At 68.6% G+C, this 27,870-nt stretch overlaps 5 protein-coding genes across 5 annotated transcripts; 1 reads left to right on the forward strand and 4 right to left on the reverse strand.

Moving 5' to 3' along the window:
- Window positions 1–26: 26 nt before the first annotated feature.
- QPCTL (glutaminyl-peptide cyclotransferase like) lies at window positions 27–3,264 on the reverse strand. Its single transcript, XM_056323073.1, is given in 8 exon segments — window positions 27–365; window positions 478–594; window positions 791–851; window positions 853–891; window positions 1,150–1,302; window positions 1,775–2,062; window positions 2,151–2,288; window positions 3,007–3,264. Coding segments are annotated over 8 exon segments (1,170 nt in total). The 5' UTR covers window positions 3,235–3,264; the 3' UTR covers window positions 27–219.
- Window positions 3,265–4,488: 1,224 nt separating this feature from the next.
- FBXO46 (F-box protein 46) lies at window positions 4,489–7,895 on the reverse strand. Its single transcript, XM_056323074.1, is given in 3 exon segments — window positions 4,489–6,269; window positions 6,271–6,490; window positions 7,749–7,895. Coding segments are annotated over 2 exon segments (1,854 nt in total). The 5' UTR covers window positions 6,393–6,490; window positions 7,749–7,895; the 3' UTR covers window positions 4,489–4,537.
- An 830-nt stretch (window positions 7,896–8,725) lies between these two features.
- Window positions 8,726–16,744, reverse strand: GIPR (gastric inhibitory polypeptide receptor). Its single transcript, XM_056323075.1, has 14 exons — window positions 16,708–16,744; window positions 15,837–15,909; window positions 15,343–15,433; window positions 15,156–15,263; window positions 14,967–15,088; window positions 11,683–11,786; window positions 11,458–11,605; window positions 10,715–10,874; window positions 10,576–10,636; window positions 10,377–10,446; window positions 10,178–10,266; window positions 9,670–9,808; window positions 9,006–9,047; window positions 8,726–8,920 (listed from the first exon to the last, which is right to left on the reverse strand). Exons 2-14 carry the CDS (start codon window positions 15,891–15,893, stop codon window positions 8,759–8,761), a joined length of 1,353 nt encoding a protein of 450 aa, XP_056179050.1. The 5' UTR covers window positions 15,894–15,909; window positions 16,708–16,744; the 3' UTR covers window positions 8,726–8,758.
- Window positions 16,745–17,956: 1,212 nt separating this feature from the next.
- Window positions 17,957–18,824, forward strand: OPA3 (outer mitochondrial membrane lipid metabolism regulator OPA3). The gene is made up of 2 exons (XM_056323066.1): window positions 17,957–18,140; window positions 18,269–18,824. The coding sequence occupies exons 1-2, from the start codon at window positions 17,999–18,001 to the stop codon at window positions 18,799–18,801; spliced, it is 675 nt and encodes a 224-aa protein (XP_056179041.1). The 5' UTR covers window positions 17,957–17,998; the 3' UTR covers window positions 18,802–18,824.
- Window positions 18,825–20,525: 1,701 nt separating this feature from the next.
- On the reverse strand, window positions 20,526–25,679 carry VASP (vasodilator stimulated phosphoprotein). Its single transcript, XM_056323065.1, is given in 15 exon segments — window positions 20,526–20,962; window positions 21,057–21,114; window positions 21,198–21,276; window positions 21,556–21,601; window positions 21,772–21,814; window positions 22,036–22,096; window positions 22,202–22,312; window positions 22,368–22,617; window positions 22,741–22,781; window positions 22,893–22,956; window positions 23,051–23,219; window positions 23,638–23,736; window positions 23,738–23,810; window positions 24,879–25,022; window positions 25,623–25,679. Coding segments are annotated over 15 exon segments (1,281 nt in total). The 5' UTR covers window positions 25,628–25,679; the 3' UTR covers window positions 20,526–20,924.
- Between the last annotated feature and the right edge of the window lie 2,191 nt (window positions 25,680–27,870).

The raw sequence follows: 27,870 nt of genomic DNA on the forward strand, positions 1-27,870 counted from the left end.
TTTTTTTTAGTGTTTTCTTTTGCGGGGCGGGGGGACAGGGACCTAAAGCCCAAAATCCCACCCCCAACCCTGGGTTCTTGATTATAGCACCTGTTCCCACATCCCCTGAAGTGTCCCCACAGCAGGTGATGGCACCAGGACGCAGCATCGGTCACCAAGTGCTTTACTGGTGGCTGCCTGGTGGCACTGGGCGGGGTGGGACGGGACACACACACATGGTCAGAGCTGCAGGAACTCAGCCACAAAGGTCACCAGGATCTTGCAGAGGTCCTCCACAGTGGGGGGGTGCAGGTTGTCCTCGGTGTCCTCCAGTGTGTGCCACACACGGGGGAAGGGTGTGGGGATAAGATGCAGGATGGGGACACCTGTGGGGACATGGCAGTGAGGGGGGACGACATCAAGTGTCCACTCTGCTCCTGGTCCCACGGAGACCTGGGGGCAGGGGGGCACTCCCAGGGGATGGGTGTGGGGGGTCACCTCGCTGGAGGAAGGGGACGTGGTCGTCCTCAACAGGTCCTGGGGCCGGGCTGAGGCGGAAGAAGGGCTGGTCCTGGGGGGCAGCGTGCAGCAGCCCCAGCCGCCGCAGCCGCTGCTCTTGGGGGCGAGATGACACACAACACAAAACCTTGTGACACCCCCTGCCTCGCCACTGTCCCCATCGCACCCCCCACCCCCTCATCCCCATCCTGTCCCCACTTCCACCCCTATCCCAGCCCCCACGTCCCCCATGTCCCCTCCCGATCCTGTAACCATCCCCCCCCCCCGCCGTGTCCCCCTCCCCGTGTCCCACCGATGGCGACGAGGCGCAGGAACCAGTGGTGGGTGCGGGTGAAGTGGCTGTGGATGGCAGGGGTGGCGGGCGCCCAGCAGGTCCAGTAGCACCAGTAGGCTCTGGGGGGACACCATTATGGCCGTGGGGCCACCCCATTATGGCTGTGGAGCCACCAGCACAGCCATGGGGACACCAGCATGGCCACCAGTATGGCCATGGGGACACCAGCACAGGGACACCACAGTGCCACTACCATGCGACTGCCCCAACTGGGCCAAAGCCACATCACCTTGGGGTGCCACCACCCCACCCCGCTGCTGTCCCCCCCGCCCTTGGGTGGCACCCCCCCCACCATGGCAGGTCTTGGTGGCACTCACCATGGCAGTGAGCTGGGTGCCGTGGGGCCCATGGCGGGTGGTGGCCATCTGCGCCGCCAGGTGCCGGGCACCGTAGAGGGAGTCGGTGGCGCTCCAGTCCCCAAAGGCCTCCTCCCCGTCCAGGAACAGCAGCTGCAGCGTCACCTCCGCACCCTGCTGGGACCCCAGTGTCACTGGGGGGGGAAGGACACCCCCAGGCACCTGGGGGAGGGGTGGGGTGGGGTGCTGGGGGGACCCAGATGTCCCGGGTACAGGGGCATCAGAAGGGACCTGGGTGTCCTAGGGGGGAGGGGGAGCTCTGGGCAGGGGCCAGGGGGACCCAGTTGTCTGTGGGGGAGGAATCGGGTGTCAGGGCCAGGTGTCAGGGAGCAGGGGGGGTGGGAACCTGGGGTGGGAGGGTCCAGGGGAGATCCATGTGTCCAGGGGTCAGGGGACACCCAGGTGTCACACTGGGGGGACACCCAGGCATCCAGGGGGGCTCCAGGTGCCCTGGGAGGTGGTGGGGGGGAGGGGGGCCGTCAGGAGGGGCCCGGGTGTCACAGTGGGGGGGACACCCAGGCACCCAGGGGAGTGACCCAGGAGTCTGGGAAAGGTCCCCAAGCACTTGGGGGCACCCATCACCCACCCTGTCCTTGGCCCGCCGCAGGGGCTGGTCGAGGGCAGCCGCCAGCTCCAGGAGGATAGCACATGGCACGGCCGAATCGGTAGCCCCCAAAAAAACTTGCTGGCCCAGCCCGGGGGGCAAAACCTTGGTGTCGTAGTGACAGGCGAGAACCAGGCGGCGAGGGGCGGCAGTGGCCGCCGTGGCCACCACATTGGTGAAGGTCACCGGGCCCCGTGGCGTCACCGCTTCAAAGGCATCGAGCTCCAGGTGCCAGGCAGCCCCCAGGGCAACCAAATGCCCCACGATGTGCTGTGGGGACAGAGACCCCCACTGAGGGGCTGGCTGGCACCCAGTGGTGGGTGCTGGGGCACCCAAGGAGTGGGGGGGGGGGGGTTACCTGGCGGGCAGCATGGCTCCCAGGACCCCCCGGGACCCGCTCCCGCAGGAGGGGCCGCAGGAAGGTGACCCACAGGCGGGTGGGATCCAGATGCCCCAGGAGTGCCCGGAGACCCTGTTCCGAGGGGACTGGGAGGGGCTGGGGGGGGGGGGCTGTGTCAGTGTGGGGAGGTCCCCCAGGGGGATCTGGGGGTCCCTGGGGGGGCTGGGTCAGTATGGGGGGGGGTCCCCAGGCGAATTGGGGATCCCAAGTGGGCTGGATCAGTGGTGGGGGGTCCCTCAGGGGGGTTTGGGGGTCCCTGGGGGGGCTGGGTCAGTATGGGGGGGGTCCCCAGGGGAACTGGGGATCGCAAGCGGGCTGGATCAGTAGTGGGGGGGTCCCTCAGAGGGGGTTTGGGGGTCCCTGGGGGGGCTGGGTCAGTATGGGGGGGGTCCCCAGGGGAATTGGGGATCCCAAGCGGGCTGGATCAGTGGCGGGGGGTCCCCCAGGGGGTTTGGGGGTCTCTGGGGGGGGCTTAAGGAAGTTGGGTACATGAAGCGGGGGCGATGGGTGGGGCTTGTGGGGGCGGGATGGGGGGCCTGTGCATGTATCTACATGATGGGATGGGGGGGGGGTCCTGGAGGCCTCGGAGGGGGCTGGGAGCCTTGAAGGATGCTGGGGAGCCCGGGAGGGGCTGAGGGGCCCATGGATGGGTTACCCCATAATCTGCGGGGGGCCTGGGGGGCTGAGGGCCCGGGGGGGTGGGAGGGGGACCGCATGAGCCTGAGGGGGCCTGTGAGGGGCTGGGGGGGGCCGTCGGCGGTCGGGGGGCTCCCGGGGCACCCCCAACCACCCCCGGTCCATATCCCCCGCTCACCGGGCCGGTGTCCCGTTCCCCTCCGGACCAGGCGCTGTAGAAGATGGCGGCGGCGGCCGCCAGCGCCAGGAGCGGCAGGAGCGGCAGCAGCGGGCGGGGGCAGCGGCGAGAGCGGGGGCAGAGGCTGCGGCCCGGGCCCGAGCCCGGGCCCGGCACCAGCACCGGGCCGGCCCCGGGCCCCGAACCCGCCACCCGGGAGCGGCGGGAGCCACCGGCGCCCTTCCGCATGGCGCGGGGCGGGGCCTGCGGCGGGGCGGAGCCAATAGGAGGTGCGGGTTGACGGAGGCGTGGCCACGGGACGACGGAGACGCCGTTGATTGGGTGAAGGGCGGGGTTTGGGTGCTAGGCCACGCCCCCCTAGCCGAGCGGGCCGGGGACGCGACGGCGCGTGCGCGGGAGGGGGCGTGCGCGGCCGGCGGGCCCGGCGCGTGCCGGCGTGACGTCATTCTTCATGTGCGACGTTATCTGGAGGGGGAGCTGCACCCCGGGCGGAGCGTGTCACCTCGGGCGGGGGGTCGGGCCAGAGATGGGACCCGGAATGGGGGTGTCACCGTGACCTGGGGGGTGGCGGGGGGGGGGGGGGGGGGGGGGCGTGTCACCCCAGATGGGGGTGTCATCGTGACGGCGAGCGGGGGGTGTCACCCTGCACCGGGGGGAGGGCATGTGTGTCATCCCAGATGGGGGTGTCACTGTGACCTGGGGGGGGTGTCACTCTGTACTGGGGTGGGGAGTGACGTCACCCTCCGCAGGGACATCACCAGGGACAGGACATCACCCCAGGGGAGGCCACCACCCTCCATGGGGCTGATGTCACCTTCCACAGGGACATCACCCTCTGTGGACATGTCACCTTCAATGGGCACATCACCTTCCATGACGCCAGCACTCTCCACCGGGACGTCACCATGGACAGGACAGGACACCACCCCAGAGGGGGCCACCACCCTCCACGGGGCTGATGTGACCATCCATGGGGCCAGCAGCCACCCTTCATGGGGATGTCACCCTCCATAGGGATGTCACCCTGCATAGGGCCATCATCTCCCACAGGGTTGTCACCCTCCACGGGGCCACCACCATTCATAGGGATGCCACCCTCCATAGGGATGTCACCCCAGATAGGACACAATCCCAGAAGAAGCCCAGAACACCACCTCAGAGAGGGCCACCACCCTCCAGAGGGCTCAAGTCACCTCCATGGGACCAGCACCTTCCACGGGGACATCACCCTCCATGGGGATGTCACCACAGACAGGACACAACCCCAGAAGAGGCCACCACCCTCCACAGGGCTGGCGTCACCTTCCACGTGCCCACCACCCTCCCCGGTGCCATCAGATGAGACACACACCCCCTCCACCACCACCACCCCATTCCCACCTTCCCCATCACATTCCAGCGCTCGACGATTCTTTTTTCTTTTCCTTTCTTTCTTTTCCACCTCCTCCTCCTCTGCCCTCCCCAACCCCCCACAACCCCCGCAACCCCCCAAAAAAACCCACCACCACCGTCCCTGCCGGCCTTTGTCCCTTCACCTGCCGTCATCACGCCGGGGGGCCGGGTGCACCCAATTATTATCGTGCAAACCCACCCTACAACCAGGCGCTTCCTTATCAGGTCTCCGGCAACACATCCAGTAGGAACGGCCGTAAGGCAGGTCGTGGTGGTAGGGCTTGGGATGCCACCGGCAGAGGGACACGTCCCCCTTCTCGTAATGCTTCTTGCACTGCTTGCAGGGGTCATCGCGATAAAGGGGGTCGCGATTCCACCGGGAATCGGTGGCTTGCACCCCGAAGGTTTCGATGATGGATTTGAAGTAATGGCAGGAGCATTTGAGGGCGGCCAGCGCTTGGGTGGGCAAGTAGCTGAAGATCTTCACCATGACGTGCTCTGGCAGGAGGAGCATGTACTGCCGAGGTTCCAGGAGGCGCTGGATCTTGAAGCGGATCTCCAAAAAATCATGGGAGACATGACGATACAAGCGGCAAAGCGAAGGGTCGGGGACGGTCGGCAGCTCCTCGCCAGTTTCGGCGTCATCTGGCGCCGGCGGTTCCTCGGGGACAGGCAAGAGGAAGAGCTGGCCTGGCGGTGGGTCCTCCTGCGCCGCTGCCGGCAGTCGCACCGTCTCCTCCTTCATCTTCTTGGCGCTGTCCTTGCCAAAGAAGACGCATTGATCCACCACCCCCGTCACCACCACGTCCACGTGGAAGCCAGAGGTGCAATCCCGCGCCGACGCCAACGGCCCTTCGCCGGTTCCTTCACCTGGCTCCGCTTTGGTGATGGTGGCTGAGCCCTCGCCACACCCCATGGCCAAGTCAGGACCGTCGCTGTCCCCCCTGGGGCTGGCAGCGGCCAGGAGGAACTCCACATTGTTGGGCAGCGTGTCGCGGGAAGGGCTGATCAGCTGGTAGAGATCACAGGTGATCTTGTCCTTGGCGCGACTGCCAGCGTTGCCACCACTTGCTGTCCCGCAGCTCATGAAGACACAATTAGGACGCCCAACGGCGCCCGCCTCGGCAGCAGCACCAGCACTGGCACGGGGCTCGCGGCCGCTGGAGATGCGGAAAGCAATGCGCACCTCGCCGGGAGCCGCCGCTGCTGCTGAGGCCGCCGTGGCGCATTCGGCACCCGGGCGGCACAAGCCATTGGGGCGGGTGCCACCATGCTCCCGTTGCCGTGACTCAAAGTGGGCAACGGCTTCAGCTACCCGGCTGCAATCAGAGCCACTTGGCGTTTTGGTTTCACTGCCAGCTGTCTCCACAAAGACAACAGGAGTGGCAGGAGCGCCGCAAGGTCGGGGAAAGCTCTGCAACGCCAGCGCCGTCCTCTGCTCCACCAACGCCACCATCTCCGCCACCGACAGCAAATCAGCAGCTTCACCGGTGCCACCGGTGGTGGCTGGTTCGCCAGGAAGCGGGCGAGTTGGGTCCCTGCCACTGGCAGCCCAGGCTGGGCTGGGTTTGCTCTTTGTGGGGTCGTGGCAGCGCCGGCGCCGCTTGGCTTTGGAGCTATCGCTGCCCCAGTTGCCCTTGACCTTCATGGTGCTGGCACGGCCGCCGGTGCCACCAGTGCCGCCGGTGCCACCACCACACTGGTGTGCCACAAAGAAAGCCACCTTCTCCTTGGTGTTTCCTGGTTTGATGACGTACCACGTGTCCAGCAGCACCCGACCTTCCTCGGCCGATGCTGGGGGAACTGGGGCAGCATCGGCAGGAGCCGGCGGCGTGTTTTCCGAGGGGGCCCGGGCTCCAGCAGGCTCTTCGGGGGTGCGGCAGGAAAAGGTTTTTTTTGGTGGAGCTGGGGCCGGGGCATGGTTTATTCTGGGAGTAGGTGCCGAAGGGCCGCGGGCACCAGAGCTGCAGCTGAGGGAAGGCGTTGGGCTCCATCAGGGCAGCATCGCACTGCCAACTGTGCCAACGATGCCGATGATGCCCACGGTGCCGACGATGCCAACGCCGTGGGCTGCCGGCGCCCCTGCCCAAGCCTGTCAGCAAAGAAAGGGGTGTCAATGGGCATGGCGGGGACAGTGTGGGGCTGGTATGGGGACAGTGTGGGGCTTCTGAGGATGCTATGGGGCTGGCAAAGCCAGTATGGGGCCAGTACGGAGCCAGTATGGAGCCAGTATGGGACCACTATGGGGCTGGCAGTGCCAGTATGGGACCAGTATGGGGCCAGTATGGAGCTTCTGGGGACACAGTGGGACTGGCAGTGCCAGTGTGGGGCCGGTGTGGGGCTGGGGGGGCTTAAAAGGACCATCACCGGGCCCTTCCCAGTCTGGGCAGAGTACTGGAGCGGTGCCTCCCGGCTCCCCATCCTTGCACAGACCCCGCCCCGTCCCCGGGATGCCACGCCCACACTGGAAGCCACGCCCCCGATCCCCGAAGCCACGCCCGGTTACCGGTTCTTAAAGCGGCAACGGCGCTGGGGGGGCGGGGGGGGGCTGAATCCCACGAATCAGACCCACCCGCCCCTTTTAAGAACCGGCAGCGGCCGCCGCTTGTTGACAGGCCCTGCGCGCGACAGCGCCGGCCAATCAGAGAGCGGCGTTCGGGCCATGCCCATATATGGACGGCGGCAGAGCGGCGGGCCGGGGGCGTGGTCATAAAGGGGCGTGGCCAGCGGGAGGGGGCGGGGTCGCACGACCCCGCCCACCCCCCCGGGCCGCGGGGACGGGAGGGGCGCGGACACGGTCGCGCGTGTCCACGGGACGGTCCTGCCCACCCCCCCACCCCTCCCTGGGAACGCGGGGGTGGGGGTGGGGCGATGTCCCTCGTGTGTGATGCGAGACCGGGCGTGCCCCCGCCCCGGGTGCGACACGGGGACACGCCCGCCACCCCCATCCCACGCGCGGCGCGGGGCCACGCGCGTCCCCACGCGCCAGGCGGGGCCGTGCCCTCGGCTCGGCGGCACCAGCGGCCCCGTCCCGCAGCGCCAAGGCGGCGGCGCGCGCGGCCCCCTCCCCCCCCACACCTTTCCCCGCGATGTGTCACGGGTGGGTCGGCGGGCACAACCCCACCCCCACACACCCCCACCACTCCCCCACGGCGTGTCACGAGCGGGAAAACACCCGCTGCCCTGTAACACGGGGGCCAGCCAAGGCCCGGCCCAGCGGCCGGCACCGACCACCGGCCCCGGGGCTCCACTCACCGACACCCCGGCCGCCCCCACGCCCGCCCCGGCCCCCCCGCCTCCCTCTCCACGGCCCGGGCCCCGCCCGGTGCCCCCGCCCCTCCCCCGCTCACCGGGCAGGTGCCGGGCGCGGCCGCTCCGCCTCTCCGCGGTGCTTCCGGGGTGCCCCGCGCATGCGCCCTTCCGGCGGGAGCCGCGCAGGCGCAGAGCAAAGCACGGCGGGAGTTGTGGTTCGCCGCGGGGCGGACACGCAGCCGCGGCTGCGTCGCGCAAAGCACCATGGGAGTTGTGGTTCGCCGCGGGGCGGACACGCAGCCGCGGCTGCGTCGCGCAAAGCACCATGGGAGTTGTGGTTCGCCGCCGCGCCGCCCGGGACCCGTAGGCGCAGTCCGCGCATGTGCAGTGCGGCGCCGGGGCGTGTCCGCGGGGGGGGAGGGGCTGTCGCCCCTCGTGACGCCCACACACACACCCCGCCCCCGCACGGCTGGGGACCCACTGACACGGCACCCCCTCCCCCCCCGTTACCAGTTAGCAGCCCAGCGGCACCCAGTGCCACCCACCACCAGTGTGAGCTGCCCCGCCCCCCCCCAAGTGATTTCACAGGAGTCACTCACGGGTCTCGCTGTTTCTTTAGGGTACAAAGCTGGGGACACCTGGGACCCCCCCCACACAACTCGGACACCCCCAGCACACACACCCCCCCCACCAACCCCCCCAGCACCCCAGCACCCCAGGGTGTCAGGGACCCCGCCCCAAACCACCCCAGCACCCCAGGGTGTCAGAGGACACTCCCCAAACCCCCCTCCTAGCACCCCAAGGTGTCAGGGGACATGCACACCCCAAAACCCCCTGACCCTCCCCGCCAGCACCCCAAAGTGTCAGGGACAACCCCCCCCCCCCAACTCCCACAGCACCCCAAAGTGTCAGGGATCCCCCCCGAATCCCCTCAGCACCCCAAGGTGTCAGAGGATCCCTCCAGCACCCCAAGGTGTCAAGGGACACCCTCCAAACCCCCCTGCCTCCCCCCCAGCACCCAAAGGTGAAAGTGACATCCCCCCTTCCAGCACCCCAAGGCCTTGGGACCCCCCTCAGCTCCCAAAGGTGCCACCCCCCCACCCCCCCCTCAGCAGCACGTCTCGGCCATCGGGGGCCCCCTGGGGGGGTGGGGGGCTGGGTGCTGCCCCCCCACAGCCACATAACGGCGGGTGCCCCGGGGGGGGGCGCGGGGGGAGCCGGGGGCACCCAGGCGGCACCGCTGCCACCCGCGCCGCACTTCTGCCTGCACCTGGTGGCACACGACATGTCACGACATGCCCCGCCCCGCCCCCCCCCCCCCCCCCCCCCCCCCCCGCGACACTGCCCTGACGCACCTCCTTGTTGACAAAGCAGTAAAGGACGCTGACAACAAGGCCCTGGGGGGGGGGGGGGGGAGGGGCGGGGGGCACCCAGACATGTGGGTGCACATGGTCACGTAGATGTGCCCCTCCCCCACCCGCAGCCCACCCTGCAGTTTCCCCCTGCAGCCCCCATGGAGGCCCCCCCAGTGCACCCCATATTTTTGCACCCCCCCCCATTGCACCCCCCCCCCGCAGTAGCACCCATCCCATCGCACCCCCCCATTGCACCCCCCACACTGCAGCCCCCCCCGCCCAACCCCCAACCCCCATGGCACAACCCCTGCCCCCCCACCCCTCCCGACCCCATGGTGCCTCACTGACACACACCTCCCATCCCCCCAGCACCCTCCCGACCCTCACGGCACACCCTCGCACCCCCCCCAACCCCCACCCCCCGTATCCCACAGATCGCCATGGCAACCTCCGACACCCCTCCCCCCCGCCCCCCATGGCAACCCCTCACTCCCCCCGCCCCCCATGTCCCGTCCCCCCCGCATTCCCCCAGCATCCCTTCGACCCCCTCTGCACCCCCCCCCCCCCCCATGCCCTGCCCCGGAGCCCCCCACCGACACCCCCTGACCCCCATGGCCTCTCCCACAGCACCCTCCCGCCCCCATGGCCCCCCCTGCCCCCACACCTGGGAGGAGGACAGCAGCAGCTGCAGGCAGAGCCGCACCAGGCGCAGGGTGCCCCCCCCGTGCCCCTCCCCCAACAGGGCGAAGGCCACCTCGTGCACCCCCAGCAGCGGGATCAGCGTCAGCGTCGAGCGGGCCAGCCTGGGGGGAGGGGGGGGGCACCCGCGGGATGGGGACCCCCTTGGGACAGGGAGAACCCCAGGATGGGGACACCCCCAGGGACAGGGACACCTCGAGAGACACCTCCGGGATGGGGGGACCCCCAGGATGGGTACAGCCACAGCATGGGGAGCCCCCCGGAACAGGGACACCCCCAGGGACACGCTTGGGGACACTGCAAAGGTGGGGACATGCTTGGGGACACACATGGGGCTATGGTGGGCATGAGGACATTGCAGGGACAACATGGAGACTCCACGGGGACCAGGATGTGACATCTCCCCTGCCCCCGCCCCACACACCCCAGTGTACACATGTGTCCCCACACACACCCCCACCCCATGTCCCCACCTGACCCTGGTGTCCCCCTGGGACACCTGATGCGCCCGGACTTTGGCCACCAAGATACGGACGATGCGGACAAATACCATGAAGTTCACCTGGGGAGGGACGACACACCAGCGGTGACACCCCCTGTGGTGAGGACACCCCCTCCAGTGGGGACACCCCCTTGGTGACAGCCACCCCTCCCCCACGCCATGTCACCCACCGCCACTGCCACCAGGATAGGACAGCGGATGATCCACCACACTGCCACCTTCTCGTTCCTCTCCCAGCACCTGCCATGGGGGGGGGAGTGACACACATGGGGGGGGGTGACCTCAACCTTGGGGACATCCCCAAGGGGACAGGGTGTCCCCTGGGGGTAACAAAGTGGGGACAATGGGGGGCAGGAGTGGCAGCCTCACCCCTCGTTCTCATAGAGGTACCTCGCTACCACCCATGGTACCACGAAGAGCACGGGGGCTCCTGGTGGGACAGGGACAAGGTTGGGGAGGGGACACGGAGACACAGAGGGGACATGTGGGGACACAGAGCGGGGCTCACCCCAGCCGAGGAGGAGGAAGGCAGGTAGGCAGCGCCGGCCACTGAAGGCCACCAGCACCAGGAGCTTGTGGAGGAAGAGCCCCTCGGCCAGCAGCCACCCGTAGTTGGCCCCCACGCAGTACTGGGTGACCACCTGGGCCAGCCGGCAGCTGGCCACCGCCTGCCCTGGGGACAACCCCAGCACCAGCGGGACAGCAGCGGCGGGGGGGGAACAGCCTCAGAGGGGCACCAGGATCATGGTGGCACCAGCATTGTGGTGGCACCAGGACCATGGTGGCACCAGTGTTGTGGTGGGAACAATATCATGTTGGACCAGGATCATGGTGGCACCAACATCGTGGTGGCACCAATGTCATGGTGGCACCAGTGTTATGGTGGTGGCACCAGCATCGTGGTGGCACCAGAGTTGTGGTGGCACCAATGTCATGGTGGGAACCAGGACCGTGGTGGCACCAATATCACATTTGACCAGGATCATGCTGCCACCAGGGTCATGGTGGGACAAGTGTCATAGTGGACCAGGATCGTGGTGGCACCAGGATTGTGGTGGGACCAGTGTCATGTCTGACCAGCTCCCACCCTTGGGTCTCACATCCCAGCACAGCCCATCAACCCCCACCCATGAGTGTCCCCACTCTTTGGGTGCCCCCACCATGGCTGTCCCCACCCATGGGTGCCCCCACCATAGCTGTCCGCTTCATGGGTGTCCCCCATGTGGGTGCCCCCCACCCGTGGGTGCCCACCTCCTGGCCCACCAGCTGCAGCGGGTGTGCGGGGCCGGGGCGCAGGCGGCGGCGCAGCAGCGCGTCCCGCGTCAGGATGGCGCCTGCCCGCAGCACGAAGGAGAGGAAGAGGTTGGCGTGGATGAAGTTGCGGGTGCAATGCAGGCGCCTGTGGGGACAAAGGTCAGTGGGTAGCAGCACCCATGGGTGCCCTCCTAGCACCCATGGGTGCCCCCGCCACGGTACCTGAAGGTGAGGAGCAGTAGCAGCGCCAGCAGGAGGGCCACAAGGGACAGGGAGTAGCCCACAGTGTAGAGGAGCCGGAACTGCTCCAGCAGCCAGGCCTGGCGCTGTGGGGAGCGGGACACGGCGACGGGGAGGTGGCACCAAGCCGGGAGGTGGCACAGGGTGTGGCAGGGGGTAGCGGGGCACGGCACAGCACGATATGGGGCATGGCACGGCATGGCACGGTGCAACATGGTATGGCACTGCACAGCACAGCATGGCATGGGGCACAGCATGGCACGGCACAGCACGGCACGGTGTGGTACAGGGCACGGGCACGGCACAGCACGGCACGGTGTGGTACAGGGCATGGCACGGGGCACAGCACAGCACGGCACGGTGTGGTACAGGGCATGGCACGGGGCGCAGTGTGGTACAGGGCATGGCACCGGCACGGCACGGCACGGCACGGTGTGGTACAGGGCACGGGCACGGCACAGCACGGCACGGTGTGGTACAGGGCATGGCACGGGGCACAGCACAGCACGGCACGGTGTGGTACAGGGCATGGCACGGGCACAGCACGGCACAGTGTGGTACAGGGCATGGCACGGGCACAGCACAGCACGGCACGGTGTGGTACAGGGCACGGGCACAGCACAGCACGGCACGGTGTGGTACAGGGCACGGCACGGGGCACAGTGTGGTACAGGGCATGGCACCGGCACGGCACAGCACGGCACGGTGTGGTACAGGGCATGGCACGGGCACAGCACGGCACGGTGTGGTACAGGGCATGGCACGGGCACAGCACAGCACGGCACGGTGTGGTACAGGGCACGGCACGGGGCGCAGTGTGGTACAGGGCATGGCACGGGCACGGCACAGCACAGCACGGTGTGGTACAGGGCACGGCACGGGGCGCAGTGTGGTACAGGGCATGGCACGGGCACGGCACAGCACGGCACAGTGTGGTACAGGGCACGGCACGGGGCACAGTGTGGTACAGGGCATGGCACGGGCACGGCACAGCACGGCACGGTGTGGTACAGGGCACGGCACGGGGCACAATGTGGTACAGGGCACGGGCACGGCACAGCACGGCACGGCACAGTGTGGTACAGGGCATGGCACGGGGCACAGTGTGGTACAGGGCACAGCACGGGGCACAGCACAGCACGGTGTGGTACAGGGCATGGCACGGGGCACAGCATGGCACAGTGTGGTACAGGGCACGGCACGGGCACGGCACAGCACGGCACGGTGTGGTACAGGGCACGGCACGGGGCACAATGTGGTACAGGGCACGGGCACGGCACAGCACGGCACGGCACAGTGTGGTACAGGGCATGGCACGGGGCACAGTGTGGTACAGGGCACAGCACGGGGCACAGCACGGCACAGTGTGGTACAGGGCACGGGCACGGCACAGCACGGCACGGTGTGGTACAGGGCACGGCACGGGCACGGCACAGCACGGCACGGTGTGGTACAGGGCACGGCACAGGGCACAGTATGGTACAGGGCACGGCACGGGGCACAGCACAGCACGGTGTGGTACAGGGCATGGCACGGGGCACAGCATGGCACAGTGTGGTACAGGGCACGGCACGGGCACGGCACAGCACGGCACGGTGTGGTACAGGGCACGGCACGGGGCACAATGTGGTACAGGGCACGGGCACGGCACAGCACGGCACGGCACAGTGTGGTACAGGGCATGGCACGGGGCACAGTGTGGTACAGGGCACAGCACGGGGCACAGCACGGCACAGTGTGGTACAGGGCACAGCACAGGGCACAGCACGGCACAGTGTGGTACAGGGCACGGGCACGGCACAGCACGGCACGGTGTGGTACAGGGCACGGCACGGGCACGGCACAGCACGGCACGGTGTGGTACAGGGCACGGCACAGGGCACAGTATGGTACAGGGCACGGCACGGGGCACAGCACAGCACGGTGTGGTACAGGGCATGGCACGGGGCACAGCATGGCACAGTGTGGTACAGGGCACGGCACGGGCACGGCACAGCACGGCACGGTGTGGTACAGGGCATGGCACGGGCATGGCACAGCACAGCACGGTGTGGTACAGGGCACGGCACAGGGCACAGCATGGCACAGTGTGGTACAGGGCATGGCACGGGGCACAGCATGGCACAGTGTGGTACAGGGCACGGCACGGGCACGGCACAGCACAGCACGGTGTGGTACAGGGCACGGCACAGGGCACAGCATGGCACAGTGTGGTACAGGGCATGGCACGGGCACGGCACAGCACGGCACAGTGTGGTACAGGGCATGGCACGGGCACGGCACAGCACGGCACGGTGTGGTACAGGGCACGGCACAGGGCACAGCATGGCACAGTGTGGTACAGGGCATGGCACGGGCACGGCACAGCACGGCACGGTGTGGTACAGGGCACGGCACAGGGCACAGCACAGCACGGCACAGTGTGGTACAGGGCATGGCACGGGGCACAGCACAGCACGGCACGGTGTGGTACAGGGCATGGCACAGGGCACAGCATGGCACAGTGTGGTACAGGGCATGGCACGGGCACGGCACGGCACGGCACGGTGTGGTACAGGGCATGGCACGGGCACAGCATGGCACAGTGTGGTACAGGGCATGGCACGGGCACGGCACAGCACGGCACGGTGTGGTACAGGGCACGGCACAGGGCACAGCATGGCACAGTGTGGTACAGGGCATGGCACGGGCACGGCACAGCACGGCACAGTGCATGACACAGCGTGGCACGGCACAGGGCATGGACAGGGCACAGCGCTGGGCACAGCGTGGTGCACAGCACGGCACAGCACAGCATGGCACAGGGCATGGACAGGGCATGGCACAGCCCAGCACGCCACGCAGCAGAGAAGCAGGGCGCACCACGGCACGGCAGTGTGACACATCACAGCGTGGTGCAGCTCCCAGCACAGCACCCTGCGCACGGCACAGCACCCCACGCCTCAACACAGCACCCCACACCCCAGCACCCCAAACCCCAGCACCCCACGCCCCAGCACCCAGCACCCCACGGCACAGCACCCCATGCCCCAACACAGCACCCCATGGCACAGCACAGCACCCTATGCCACAGCACCCCACACCCCACGCCCCAGCACCTCACACCCCAGCACCCCATGGCATGGCACAGCACCCCACACCCCAGCCCAGCACACCATGCCACAGCATCCCGTGCCCCAGCACCCCACGCCCCAGCACCCAGCACCCCACGGCACAGCATCCCACGCCCAGCACCCCACACCCCGGCTCAGCCCCCAGACCCCTACCTGCAGCGGCTGCTCCTGTGCCGGATCCTGGCACTGCGAATGATCCCGCCAAGGTCTCCCAGTCTCATCCAGCACCCAGCGCCCGTCGGGTCCGCAGCGCCGAGCCACCACCCCACCCTGCACTGAGTACCCCCTCCTGTCACCCCACGGCCACCCATGGGTGGGGGGGACACACTCCCCCGCCCTTACCTCGGTGGTGCCAGGGCAGGTACCAGGGGCAGGGGACAGTGACGGTGGTGTTGGGGACTGCATCCCCCCAGCAGGCGTACATGTCGAAGCTGCGGTTGCAAACAGGTCCTGGTGGGGTGGGGGGGTCAGGGCATCCCCCAGTGTCCTCCCAGTGTCCCCCTGGTGTCCCCACCTCCAGCGCACTCACCGGGTGCTGGGGGGTCGAGGTGCAGGCGGAGTTCGCAGGCGTGCCGGTACTGGTGCCAAGCGGCCAGCGTTGCCTGAGCTGAGCGCTCCTCCTGTGGGGGACATGGGGGGCACACCGAGGGGGGACGCTAGGGGGGTGTCACCACTGGGGTGGCCACACTGGGGTGACCACTGTGGGGTCACCACCACGGGGGCACAAGGATGGGGCAAACAAGAGGGTTATCGCCATGGGGACAGCACCACTGGGGCCACCATGATGGGGCCACCACAACTGGGGCCACCACCATGGGGACACTACGACTGGGGCCACCATCATGGGGCCACCACCGCGGGGCCACCATGGTCCTGGGTGGGTAGAGGGGTCCCTGAGGTGGCACCTGGCGGGGGTCCCAGTGGCTTGGGGGTCCCGATGAGGCAAGGGGAGGGGCCGTGTGTGTGTGTCCCAGTGTCTGGGAGGGTCCCAGGGGTAATGGGGGGGAGGGGTGTGTGTCTCACCTCTGCCCCATGCAGGACCTGGCTGAGCACGGGGGGGGGCATAGCCCAGTGCCCCATGTCGTGACAGTGGCTCCTGGAGTGGGGGGAGGGGTGTACTGGGGGGGAGGGGCACGAGGGGGAGGGGTTACCGGTATCATCCCCCTCCCCATCACCAGCCCTGCCCTCCCCCCCCCTTTGACGTGGTCGTTACCAGGGAGCTGCCGGTGGGTCCCTCCGGTGGAGGGGACACGGGACCGGTAGCAGCCGCCCCCCTCGGCCCTCCCCCGCGTGATACAGGTGCCACCGCTCAGTGTCCCTTGTCCCACCCTCCCGTGTTGCTTCCCCTGTCCCAGTGTCCCGTGCCCCTCCCGTGTCCCGTGCCCCATGCCCCCCCCTGTGCCCCGCGCCCCCCCCCCCAGTGTCCCTTGTCGTCCCCCCCCAGTGTCCCTTGTCCCCACCCTCGGTGTCCCGGCCCCCTTCGTGATCCCTTGAGTCCCCCCACACGCATCACCCCGCTGCCCCGTGTCCCTTGCTCCACCCTCAGTGTCCCTTGCCCCCCCCGGTGTCCCTTGTCCCCACCTCAGTGTCCCTTGCACCCCCCTCGGTGTCCCGGCGCCCCCCCTGCTCTGTCCTGAGTCCCCCCACGCGTGTCCCCCCCTTCCCCCATGTCCGCTCCACTTCACCCCGACACCCCACCGTGATGCTGGTGCCCCACCTCCGGTGTCCCGACTCCCTCCCCCAGGGTCCCTTGTCCCCCCCTCGCTGTCCCGGCCCCCCCCGCTGTGTCCTGAGTCCCCCCACGCGTGTCCACCCCCACCCCCTCGTCCCGTGAGCTTTACACCGCCCCCCCCCCACCCCGGACCCCCATCTCCTGTCTCAGGACCCCTGGTACCGGCTCAGTGCGAGACTCCACCGCCCTCGGTACACGGGCACCGGCTCCGGTGTCCCCGCCCACGGGGGCGGGGACACGGGGGGGCACCGGGGGGGGGGGGCACCCAGGGGGGGTGGGGGCACACGCGGAGAAACGTGACCCAGTGGTCGCGTGGAGCCTGGCCCACGTCTGGGGTGGGAGAGCCCCCAGGAAGCCCCACACGTGCCAGGGGTACAGGGTCGCTTGGGGGGGGTGTGTGTGGTGTCACCCACGGGTGGTCCGGTGCCACCCAAGGGGGTCCAGCATTACCCACGGGTGCCCCAGTGTCACCCATGAGTGTTCCAGTGTCACCTGGGTGCTCCACCATCACCCACGGCTACCCCGCTGTCTCACACGGGTGCCCCAGTGTCACCCAGTGGGGATCCAGTGTTACTCATGGGGGACTGGCATCACCCACGGGTGCCCCAGTGTCATCCACGGGTGCCATAGTGTTACCCAGGGGGGGTCCGTTGCCACCCAGGGGGGAGCAACATCACCCATGGGTGCTCCACTGCCTCCCACAGGTGGTCCAGTATCACCCACGAGCACGCCAGTGTCACCCAGGGGGGTCCAGCATTGCCCATGGGTGCTCCGACATCACCCATGGGGGGTTCAGTGCTTCAGTGTCACCCACAGGCGTTCCAGTGTCACCCAGGGGAGTCCGACACCACCCACGGGTGCCCCACTGTCACCCACGAGTCACGCAGAAACAGCCCGACCCCCCCCCCAAACTCCCCCCCACCCCCACGCGTGGCTGCGTGTGAGGGAAAGGGGCGTGGCTTCGGATTGGGAGGGAGGCGTGACTTCAGGCAGGAAAGGGGGCGCGGCTTAAAGCCGGGAAAAGGGGCGTGGCTTAGTACGTGGGAAAGGGAGCGAGGCCTCCGTTCGGGGAAAAGGGGGCGTGGGTTTGGGGCGCGAAGGGGCGTGGGTTTGTGTGGGAAGGGGGCGTGGTTTCATGTCCGGGTAAGGGGCCGGGTCTTCGGAGCGTTGTCTAAAGGCGCGTGGTGCCTGGTCTGGGTAAAGGGGGCGTGGCCTGGACTCAGGGGCGTGGCTTCTGTTCGGGGGAAAGGGGGCAGGGCTGCGGGTCTGCGCTCAGGGGGCGTGTCCTGGGCTCAGAGGGCGTGGCTGCGGGTCGGCTGGGGGCACCAGGCGGGTGACTCCGCGGCCCCGCGAAGAGCAGTGGGCGGAGCTTCGGGGCGGCCCGCCCCCCCTCCCTCCCTCGCCGGCCGGCGTCGCGCGGCGCTGACGTCAGGGCGGCGCGCGCGGGCGGACGATGGTGGCGGGCGCGTTCCCGCTGGCCAAGCTGCTGACCCTGGGCGCGCGCCAGCTGAGCCGCCCCCTGGCGGCGCGCATCAAAGCCGGGGCCCGCGCCAGTCCCTTCTTCCGCACCTACATCTGCCTGCCCCCCGCCCAGCGTGAGTGGGGGCGGAGGGGGGGGGGGGTCACTGGGGGAGGAGGGGGTGACTGGGGGAAGGGGGGGGGGTGTCACACCGGGGAAGGACTCCGGGGGTCCTTAGTCAGTGCCCCCCCCCCCCCCCCGCAGTGTATCACTGGGTGGAGATGCGCGCCAAGATGCGGCTGATGGGCTTCCGCGGCGCCGCCGTGAAACCGCTGAACGAGGAGGCGGCGGCGGAGCTGGGGGCGGAGCTGCTGGGGGAAGCGATCGTGTTCGGCGTTGGGGGGCTCTGCTTGTACCTGGAGTACGCGCGGCAGGCGGGGCAGACGCGCCGCCGGGAAGGGGAGCAGGCGGCGGCGCTGCGGGAGCTGCGCGAGGGGCTGGAGGGGCTGCGGGCCGAGCTGGAGGCCATGGCGGCACGCCTGCCGCCTGGCCCCGGCGGGCTCGGCCACGCCCCCGCGAACCTTAACCACGCCCATGCCGGCCTTAACCACGCCGGCGCTAACCCCGCCCCCGCCGGCGCTAACCACGCCCCCGCCGGCGCTAACCACGCCCCCGCCGGCGCTAACCACGCCCCCGCCGAATGTAGTTGTGCACCTGCTGGCGCTAGCCACGCCCCCGCCGCGTCTAGCCACGCCCCTGTCGGCACTAACCACGCCTCCACCGACCCTGGCTATTAAAGCGCCCCCTTCCTTGTTCTTCCCACCGGCGGTTTCCTTTGAGGGAGGGGCTTGTCGAGGGAGTGAAGGGGTGTTGGGGGCTAAAGGAGGGGGTCTTGTGGGGGGGCTTTGGGTGCAGTGGCATAGGGGTGGGGCTACTAAGGGGGCAGGATGGGTGGGGCTAAGGATGGGGCTGGAGGGGTGGGGCTAAGGGGGGCTTGACTGGGTGGGGCTAAGGGAGGGGGTGGGGTTAAGGAGGGGTGGGGCTAAAGGGAGTGGGGGCAGGATGGGTAGAGCTAAGGGGGGTGGGTCGCTAATGGAGGGGTGGGTATAAGGGTGGAGTGTTACAGAGGGTGGAGCTTGAGGGGCGGGGCTAAGGGTGGTGAGTGGGTCTGGGCTGGGTGGGGCTAACGGTGGTGGGTGGGGCATGGAAGGGGCGAGGCCAAGTTAGCAGGTGGTGCATGGAAGGGGTGGAGCTAAGGGTGAAATGTCACAGGGTGGGGCTAAGGGTGGTGGGTGGGGCATGAAAGGGGTGGGGCTAAGGGTGGTGGGTGGGGCATGAAAGGGATGGGGCTAAGGGTGGTGGGTGGGGCATGAAAGGGGTGGGGCTAAGGGTGAAATGTCACAGGGCGGGGCTAAGGGTGGTGGGTGGGGCATGAAAGGGGTGGGGCTAAGGGTGAAATGTCACAGGGCGGGGCTAAGGGTGGTGGGTGGGGCATGAAAGGGGTGGGTCTAAGGGTGAAATGTCACAGGGCGGGGCTAAGGGTGGTGGGTGGGGCATGAAAGGGGTGGGTCTAAGGGTGAAATGTCACAGGGCGGGGCTAAGGGTGGTGGGTGGGGCATGAAAGGGGTGGGTCTAAGGGTGAAATGTCACAGGGCGGGGCTAAGGGTGGTGGGTGGGGCATGAAAGGGGTGGGTCTAAGGGTGAAATGTCACAGGGCGGGGCTAAGGGTGGTGGGTGGGGCATGAAAGGGGTGGGTCTAAGGGTGAAATGTCACAGGGCGGGGCTAAGGGTGGTGGGTGGGGCATGAAAGGGGTGGGTCTAAGGGTGAAATGTCACAGGGCGGGGCTAAGGGTGGTGGGTGGGGCATGAAAGGGGTGGGTCTAAGGGTGAAATGTCACAGGGTGGGGCTAAGGGTGGTGGGTGGGGCTGAAGTGGATGGGGCTAAGGGTGGTGGGTGGGGCTGGAGTGGGTGGGGCTAAGGGTGGTGGGTGGGGCACGAAAGGGGTGGGTCTAAGGGTGAGATGTCACAGGGTGGGGCTAAGGGTGGTGGGTGGGGCTGGAGTGGGTGGGGCACGAAAGGGGTGGGTCTAAGGGTGAAATGTCACAGGGTGGGGCTAAGGGTGGTGGGTGGGGCTGGAGTGGGTGTGGCATGAAAGGGACGGGGCTAAGGGTGGAGCACGGCAAAGGATGGGTTCAAGGATGGTGGGCAGGGCATGGAGGGGGCAGGACTAAGGGGTGGGGCTGGAGGGGGCAGGGCTAAGAGTGAAGCATCACAAGGGTGGGGCTAAGGGCGTGGCATGGAAGGGGCATGGCTGAGGGTGGGGGGTGGAGGGTGGAAGGGGTGGGGCCACTGGAGGGCAGGGCCAGGTGAGGGGGCTGCGATTGGTGGGGAGCTGATGGGGGCGTGGCTAAGGGGGGAGGCAGGTGCCATTAAAGCAAAGCAAAGCCCTTACTGTCCCTCTCATTGCTGTGATGGGGGGCGGGGTACGGGGGTGTCCCACGGGTGACATGGACACAGGTGTCATGTACAAAACAACTGTATTTACTGGGGGCAGGGGATGGGGGCATGATACACCCCTCCCCCCCCCCCCCCAAAAAAAAAATTGCAAAAAAAAGGTGAAAAACCCAAAAGTGGCATAAAAAACGACCCCGGGGGTGGGGAAAGGGGGGGCACCCCTCTTTTGCCCCCCTCCCACTATAAAAAAAAGGGGTCCTCAAACTGGTGGTGAGGGGGGGGCACAGTGGGAGGGGGGCTGTCTGGGCCCCCCCAGCCGGTAAGGCACAGCCCGGGGGGGGAGGTCCAGCCTAGAGCCGCCCCCCCTCCCCAGGGCAGTGGGGGGGGTGAAATGAGGGGAGGGATGTGTGTGAGGTGATGGGGAGGAAGGAGGGGGGGCCTCCCCCATCTTCAGTGTGGGGGTGGCTAGGGCGCGCTCCGCTTCCGCAGCTCCACCACAAATGCTGGGGGGGGGTACAGTGTTACTGGGGGGAGATGGGCAAGTAGCCCTCACCCTGCCCCCCCCCCCCCCAATACCCCTTGAGCCCTCCCCCCCACCTTCAATGATCTCCTCCTTCATCTTCTGCAGCTCTCTCCGCACCTCCTCCAGCAGCTCCTGGGGGAGTCACAGGGTGAGGGGATTTGAGGGGGCCCCCCCCAGACTCCCCCACCCCCCAAACACACTCCCCACCCCCGTACCTGTTTCATTCGCTCCAGGTCAGGCTCATCAGCAGGGCTGGGGGGGTCGGCGGGGGCAGCTGGGATGGCTGACTTCATCCTGGGGAAGGGGATAAGTAAGTTGGGGGGACCCCCAAGACCAGACTGGGTGCCCCCCCCCCCATCTTGGGGACCCAACCTCCCCCCCAGTCCCAGCAACTGACCCCCAAATCCTCTGGGGGTACCAAAGACACCCGTCCCAGCATCCCAATACTCCTTCCATGGGCCCCCCCCAGGACCTCCCATCTAGCCCCTGGGTGCCCACCCCCCAAAACCCTCCTCTAGCCCCCTGGGTGCCCCCCCCCCCGCCAAGTGCCCCCCCCAGGTCCCCCCCCCCCACCTGGGCAGTGTGGAGCTGGCTTTCTCCCAGGGTCTCCGCACAGGCTCTGCAGGGGGAGAACAGTGAGGGGGTGGGGGGCCCAGCCCCCACCCCCCCTCCCCTTCCCCTAGGGGTGCCCCTCAATGCTCCCCCAGCTGCAGGTCTACATTTCCCAGCATGCCCCGCCACGGGGGTGGGCCGCGGGGCACGCTGGGAGTTGTAGTTCCCCGCACTCACCCACGGGCTGCCCCGGGGTCCTAGTGCCCGGCTCCACCTCGTCCTGCGGGGGGGGGGCAGAGAGAGGGGTCTGGGGGGCGTGGGGGTTGGACGCGGTGGGGGTGGTAGACGGGGAGGGGGGTTGGATTGTGGCGGGGGGGTGGGCAGCACCTGAGGACAAGGGGATTGCCTATCCTCGTGGTGGGGTGAGGTGGGGGGGCACAGAGTGCCCCCCCAGTGTGGGGGTGGGCTACAACTGGTATTTGGGGGGGGGGGGGCACTCACGCTGGTGATGTCATCGTCCTTCTTTGGCACTGGCTTGTCCCCATGCAGGGTGGCTTTCCTCCTGGGGGAGGCAGTGTGGGTACAGGGATGCCCCACCTTTGGGGGCGGGGGGGGCAGAGGGGGGTGCTCTCCCCCAATCATCCCCCCCCCCCCCCCCATTTCTTACCGTCGGGCCAGCATGGCGCTCATCTCCTCCATCAGCCCCCCCCCCGCCCCCTCCCCGGGCACCATCGCCCTTGGGGGGCGCAGGGGGAGCTCCCGCACCCGGTGCCTCATCCTGCCAGGAGAAAGGGGGTGATGCAGAGCCCCCCCCCCCCAGTTTATCCCCCCACCCCCCCAAAAAAATTATGCCCCTCACCTTGCTGACTTTCCTGAGTTTAGCTCCCGCGATGGCAGCTGCAAAACCGGAGACCCCCCCGGGACCCCCCCCGGCAGCACCCCCCTGCTGCTGCTGGTGGTAAGGGGGGGGGCCGGTGGGACCCCCGTGGCTGGGGGGGGGGCCAGGGGGGTGGGGGGGGGGGCCGGGGGGTGGAGGAGGGCCGGGGGGGGGTGGAGGGCCTCCAGTGGGCATAGCCTGGGTGCCTGGGGGGGGACGACAGGGTTTAGAGGGGTGAGGGTCTTGGGGGGGGTGGGGGGGGGAAAGGGGGAGGAAGGCATCTGCAGTGTTGGGGGGGGTCAGCCTGGGACCCCCCCCCCGTCACCCACCTGCAGGTGCCACACGGCGCTCGGGGTCCTCCAGCACATGCCTGGGGGTGAGTGGTGGTGTAAGGGGGGGTTCCCCAACACGGGGGACCACCCCCAGCCCCCCCCCCATCATGGTGCCCCCCCCCCCCCCCCCCCATTTGGTTGGTCCCCACCTCTCCTGCTGCTCGGGCTCCTCTGAAGCTGAACCGTCAGGGTCTGGCCAGGACAGGGGGGTGCCTGGGTGGGGGACACACACAAAAGGTCATGGGGTCAAGCCCCCTCCAGTACCCCCAGTGCCCCCCCCCCCAAAAAAAAACCAAACCCTCCTCACCCTCCTCCAGCGCCCGCAGGGCCCGCAGGACAGCGGCAGCGAAGAGGGCGGCCTCACGGGGGGCGCCGAAGCTGAGCCCCCAGACCCGCCGGGCCTCACGCCACTGGTGAAACTGGGGGGTGGCCTGGCTGTAGCGCAGCCCCCTCCCCAGTGGGCAGTTCAGCACCACCTGTGGGCACCCGTGGGGGAGGAGTGGGGCCAGCATCCGGAGGGGGCCCACAGAGCCCCCCCATACACGGGGGGGGCCCTATAGAGCCCCCCGACACCCACAGATACCCCATAGAGACCTCCATACCCAGGGGTGCCCCACAGAGCCCCCCCATAGCCAGGGTGGTCCCACTGAGCCCCCCCATGCTTTGCATTGCCCCACAGCCCCTCACACACCCATGGGTGCCCCATACCCAGCGTCACCCCACAGCCCCCCACCCCCAAGGGTGCCCCATGCCCAGCGTCACCCCATAGCCCCCCACCCCCAAGGGTGCCCCATGCCCAGCGTCACCCCATAGCCCCCCACACCAAGACTGCCCCTTCCCCACCCCACCCCCCACCCACCCCCGGCACCCATGGGTGCCCCCCAGCACCCTCACCTGCTGGTCGGGCTGCATCTTGCGTCCCACCAGGCGGAAGGAGTTGGTGCCAGGGTGGTGGTAGAGCTGGACGCAGCTGAGGGTCTGCGGACCCCCCCCCAGCTGCCACCCACTGCTTGTGGGTGTCATCGTAGAGCAGCACTGAGGCCCGGGCACTGCACAGCACCGTCTCGCTGCCGGGGGGGGGGCAAGGGTGGGGAGGCGCCCAGCAGGGGGGGCAACCCCTGTGGGGTGGGACCCCCTGGGTGCTGACCCCTCCCCAGCATGGGCACCCCCCTGGGTGCTGACCCCCCCCCCCCCAACATGGGCACTTCCATGTGTGCTGACCCTCCCCCCCCCCAGCATGGGCACCTCCATGGGTGGGACCCCCCTAGGTGCTGACACCCCTCCCCCCCCCAGCATGGGCACCTCCCTGGGTGCTGACCCCCCCCCTCCCCAGCATGGGCACCCCGCCGGGTGATGACACCCCCCCCTCCCCCCAAGCATGGGCACCTCCATGGGTGGGACCCCCAGGTTGCTGACCACCCCCCCCCCCAGCATGGGCGTCCCCCTGGGGGGGACACCCTCACTTTCCCCCAGCAGCCAACCCACGAGCGCACCCCAGCACCCAACACCCCCCCTTTTTCCTTCCTCTTCTCCACCAGGACCCAGCGTCCGGGCCTGCCCCTCCCCCACTTCCTCAGAGTGCGTCCGGGCCGGCCCCTCCCCCCGCGGGGGGGTGGGACACACCCCACCCCTCCCGCAAAGGGGAAACTGGGGGCAGGGGGGGGCATCCACCCGGGGGACCCTCCCATTACCGGGGCGGCTCCCAGGGCTCCCCAGTACCAGTTCCTGGTGCTCCCCAGTGCTCCTGGAACCAGTTCCCAGTGCTCCCAGTATCAGTTCCCAGTGCTCCCATTGCTCCTGGTACCAGTTCCCAGTGCTCCCCAGTGTTCCCAGTGCACCCAGTAGCAGTTCCTGGTGCTTCCCAGTGCTCCCAGCGTCCCCAGTACCAGTTCCCAGTGCTCCCAGTGTCCCCAGTACCAGTTCCCGGCACTCCCCATTGCTCCCATTGCTCCCAGTACCAGTTCCCAGTGTTCCCCAGTATTCCCAGTACCATTTCCCAGTGCTCCCCCTATCCCCAGTGCCAATTCCCAGTGCTCCCCAGTGTTCCCAGCATCCCCAGTACCAGTTCCCAGCACTCCCCATTGCTCCCAGTACCAGTTCCCAGTGTTCCCCAGTATTCCCAGTGCCCCCAATACCAGTTCCAAATGGTCACAGTGCCCCCAGTACTGGTGCTCCCCAGTGCTCCTGATACCAGTTCCCAGTGCCCACAGTACCGTTCCCGGTGCTCCCCCGTTCCAGTGACCTCGGTCCTTCCTAGTGCAAACTCCCAGGGCCAGCTCCTGGTGATTCCCAGTGCTCCCAGTATTCCCAGTGCTCCTAGTACCCCCCAGTACCGGTCCCCAGTGCTCCCAGTGCCACTTCCCCATGTTTTCCAGTGCCCCCAGTGCTCCTACTACCCCCTGGTGCCAGCTCCCAGTACTGCCCGGTGCTCCCAGTACCAGCTCCCGGTGCTCCCCAGTCCTCCGAGTGCCACTTCCCTGTGCTTCCCAGTGTCACCAGTACTCCCAGTACCACTCCCCAGTGCTCCCAGTGACACTTCCCCACGCTTTCCGGTGCCCCCAGTACTCCCAGTACCCCCCGGTGCCAGCTCCCAGTCCTGCCCAGTGCCCACAGTACCCTCCCAGAGCCCCCCAGTACCTCCCAGTGCCACTTCCCTGTGCTCCCCAGTGCCCCCAGTACTCCCAGTACCAGTCCCCAGTGCTCCCAGCGCCACTTCCCCATGCTTTCCAGTGCCGCCAGTGCTCCCAGTGCCACTTCCCCATGCTTTCCAGTGCCCCCAGTGCTCCCAGTATCCCCTGGTGCTAGCTCCCAGTCCTGCCCAGTACTTCCAGTGCCAAATCCCGGTGCTCCCCGGTGCTCCCAGTTTCCCGGGCGCTCACCTCATGCTGGTGGCTGCGGCGAGGCACTGGGGCCGGTCCCGGCCCTTCCGGTGGCGGCGGGGGGGGGGACCGGCCGGTCCCGGCCCGCGGCCACGCCCCCCATGGCCACGCCCCCGGTGCCGGCGGTGCCCGCCTTCTTAAAAGGGCAACGGCTTCCAGTGGTCCCCACCTATCTGGGGAGCGGAGCAGTAACACACACCCCCCCCCAGTGCCCCCCCAAGCTGTCCAGTTCTGGGGACTGGGGGAACTGGGATGGTACTGGATAGGCTCTGGAGGGGCACTAGGGGTACTGGGAGAGCAATGGGGGCACTGGGAGGCACCGGGGGGGCTCTAAGGTAATACTGGGGGCACTGAGAGGGCAATGGAGGGCTCTGAGATGATACTGGGGGCACTGGGAGATACTGGGGGGGCACTGGGAGGGCAATGGAGGGCTCTGAGGTGATGCTGGGGGCACTGGGGAGGCACTGGGAGGGCAACGGGGAGCTCTGAGGTAATACTGGGGGCACTGGGAAGACACTGTCGGGACTTTGACAGGTACTGGGCGGCACTAGGGCATACTGGAGTGGATTCTTGAATATACTGGGAGGGGGATTCTGGGCACTCCAAGGAGTCCTGGGTGACGCCAGTGCCCAGTGCCGGTGCCCGATGCCGGTGCTCGGTAGCAGATCCCGGTGCCCGGTAGCCACTGCCAGATCCTGGTGCCAGACCCCTGTACCGGTGCCAGGTCTCGGTCTCGATGCCTGGTACCCGGTCCCAGTGCCCGGTGCCCGGTACCAGATGCCGGTGCTCGGTAGCCGGTGCCGGTGCCCGGTAGCAGACCCCGGTGCCAGGTAGCAGATGCCGATGCAGATACCGGTATCCGGTGCCCAGTAGCAGATGCCGGTGCCCGGTAGCAGATGCCGGTCTCGGTGCCCGGCCCCCCGGTGGGCCCCGCCCCCAGCCCCGCCCCCCCGCCGCCGCCCTTTGTCCGCCGCGGGCCCCCGCCATGGCGGTGCGGTGATGCGCGGCGGGGCCGGCCCGGGGGCAACCGGGAGCCCCATGCGGGGGCCGCCGCCATGGGGCAGGTCCTGGGCTTCGCCCACTGCAGTACGCACCGGCACCGGGAGGGGCCGCGGCTCCGGGAGTGGCTGGGGATGGGGCGGCGGGAGGGGCTGGGGTACCGGGCTGGGGCTACCGGGAGGGGCCGGGGGTGGCGGTACCGGGAGTGGCTGGGGGTACCGAGGATGCGGATACCGAGGGTGAAGGCACCGGGAGTAGCCGGGTATCGGGGTACCGGAGGGGCCGGGGGCACCGGCGATGCGGGTACCGGGGATGAGGGTACCGGGAGGGGTCGGGGATGGAGGTACCGGGATGGGGGTACCGGGAGGGGCCGAGGATGGGAGCACCGCGATGGGAGCGCCGGGAGGGTCCAGGAATGGGGATACCAGGATGGGGCTACTGGGAGGGGCCAGGGATGGAGGTACCCGAGCTGGGAGATCCGGGGCTGGAGGTACCGGGAGTGGCCGGGAATGCGGGAACCGGGATGAGGGTACTGGGATGTGGCGCTGGGAGGGGCCGGGGACGATGAACCGGGCTGAGGGCACCGGGGCTGGGGGCATCAGGAGGGGCCGGGGATGCGGGATCTGATGTGAAGGTACCAGAGATGGGGCGCTGGGAGGGGCCGGGGCCGGGGGCACCGGGAGGGGCTGGGGGCACCGGAATGGGAAGGGACCGGGGGCACTGGGGCCGGGGCCACCGGGAGAGTTTGGGGCCACCGGAAGGACTGGGGGCACCGGGCTGGGATGGGGCTGGGGGCACCGGGACAGGGCGTGCCCGGGGGAAGGGGGGCACCCGGGGGGGGGGGCATAGGGCCTGGGAGGGTTGGTGCAGGTTTTGGGGCGGGGGGGCACCGTGCACTGCGGGGACACAACAGGGACATGGGGCAGGGGGTGGCCACGCGCCCCCATCCCCCTGCTCCCCCCACCCCACCACCAGAAGAGGCTCCATCCACGGCTTCCACCACGCCGGACTCCACGGAGGGTGAGCAGGGGCGACCCCCCCCCCCCCCCATTTTGGGGTGCACCTTTGTTGAGGGGGGACCATGAGGATGACCCAAACCCCCCCTTCCTTGACCCCTCTGACGCCCCCCCCCCCCAAGGTGGCAACGAGGAGTCGGACTTCCCCGAGCTGCAGGTGGCATCGGAGCCCCCCGAGGAGGAGGAGGAGGAGGAGGATGAAGATGGAGTGACAGCAGCAGGGGGGGAACAAC

This window comes from Falco biarmicus, chromosome 22 (genome assembly GCF_023638135.1).
Source record: "Falco biarmicus isolate bFalBia1 chromosome 22, bFalBia1.pri, whole genome shotgun sequence".
Classification (NCBI taxonomy): Eukaryota; Metazoa; Chordata; class Aves; order Falconiformes; family Falconidae; genus Falco; species Falco biarmicus.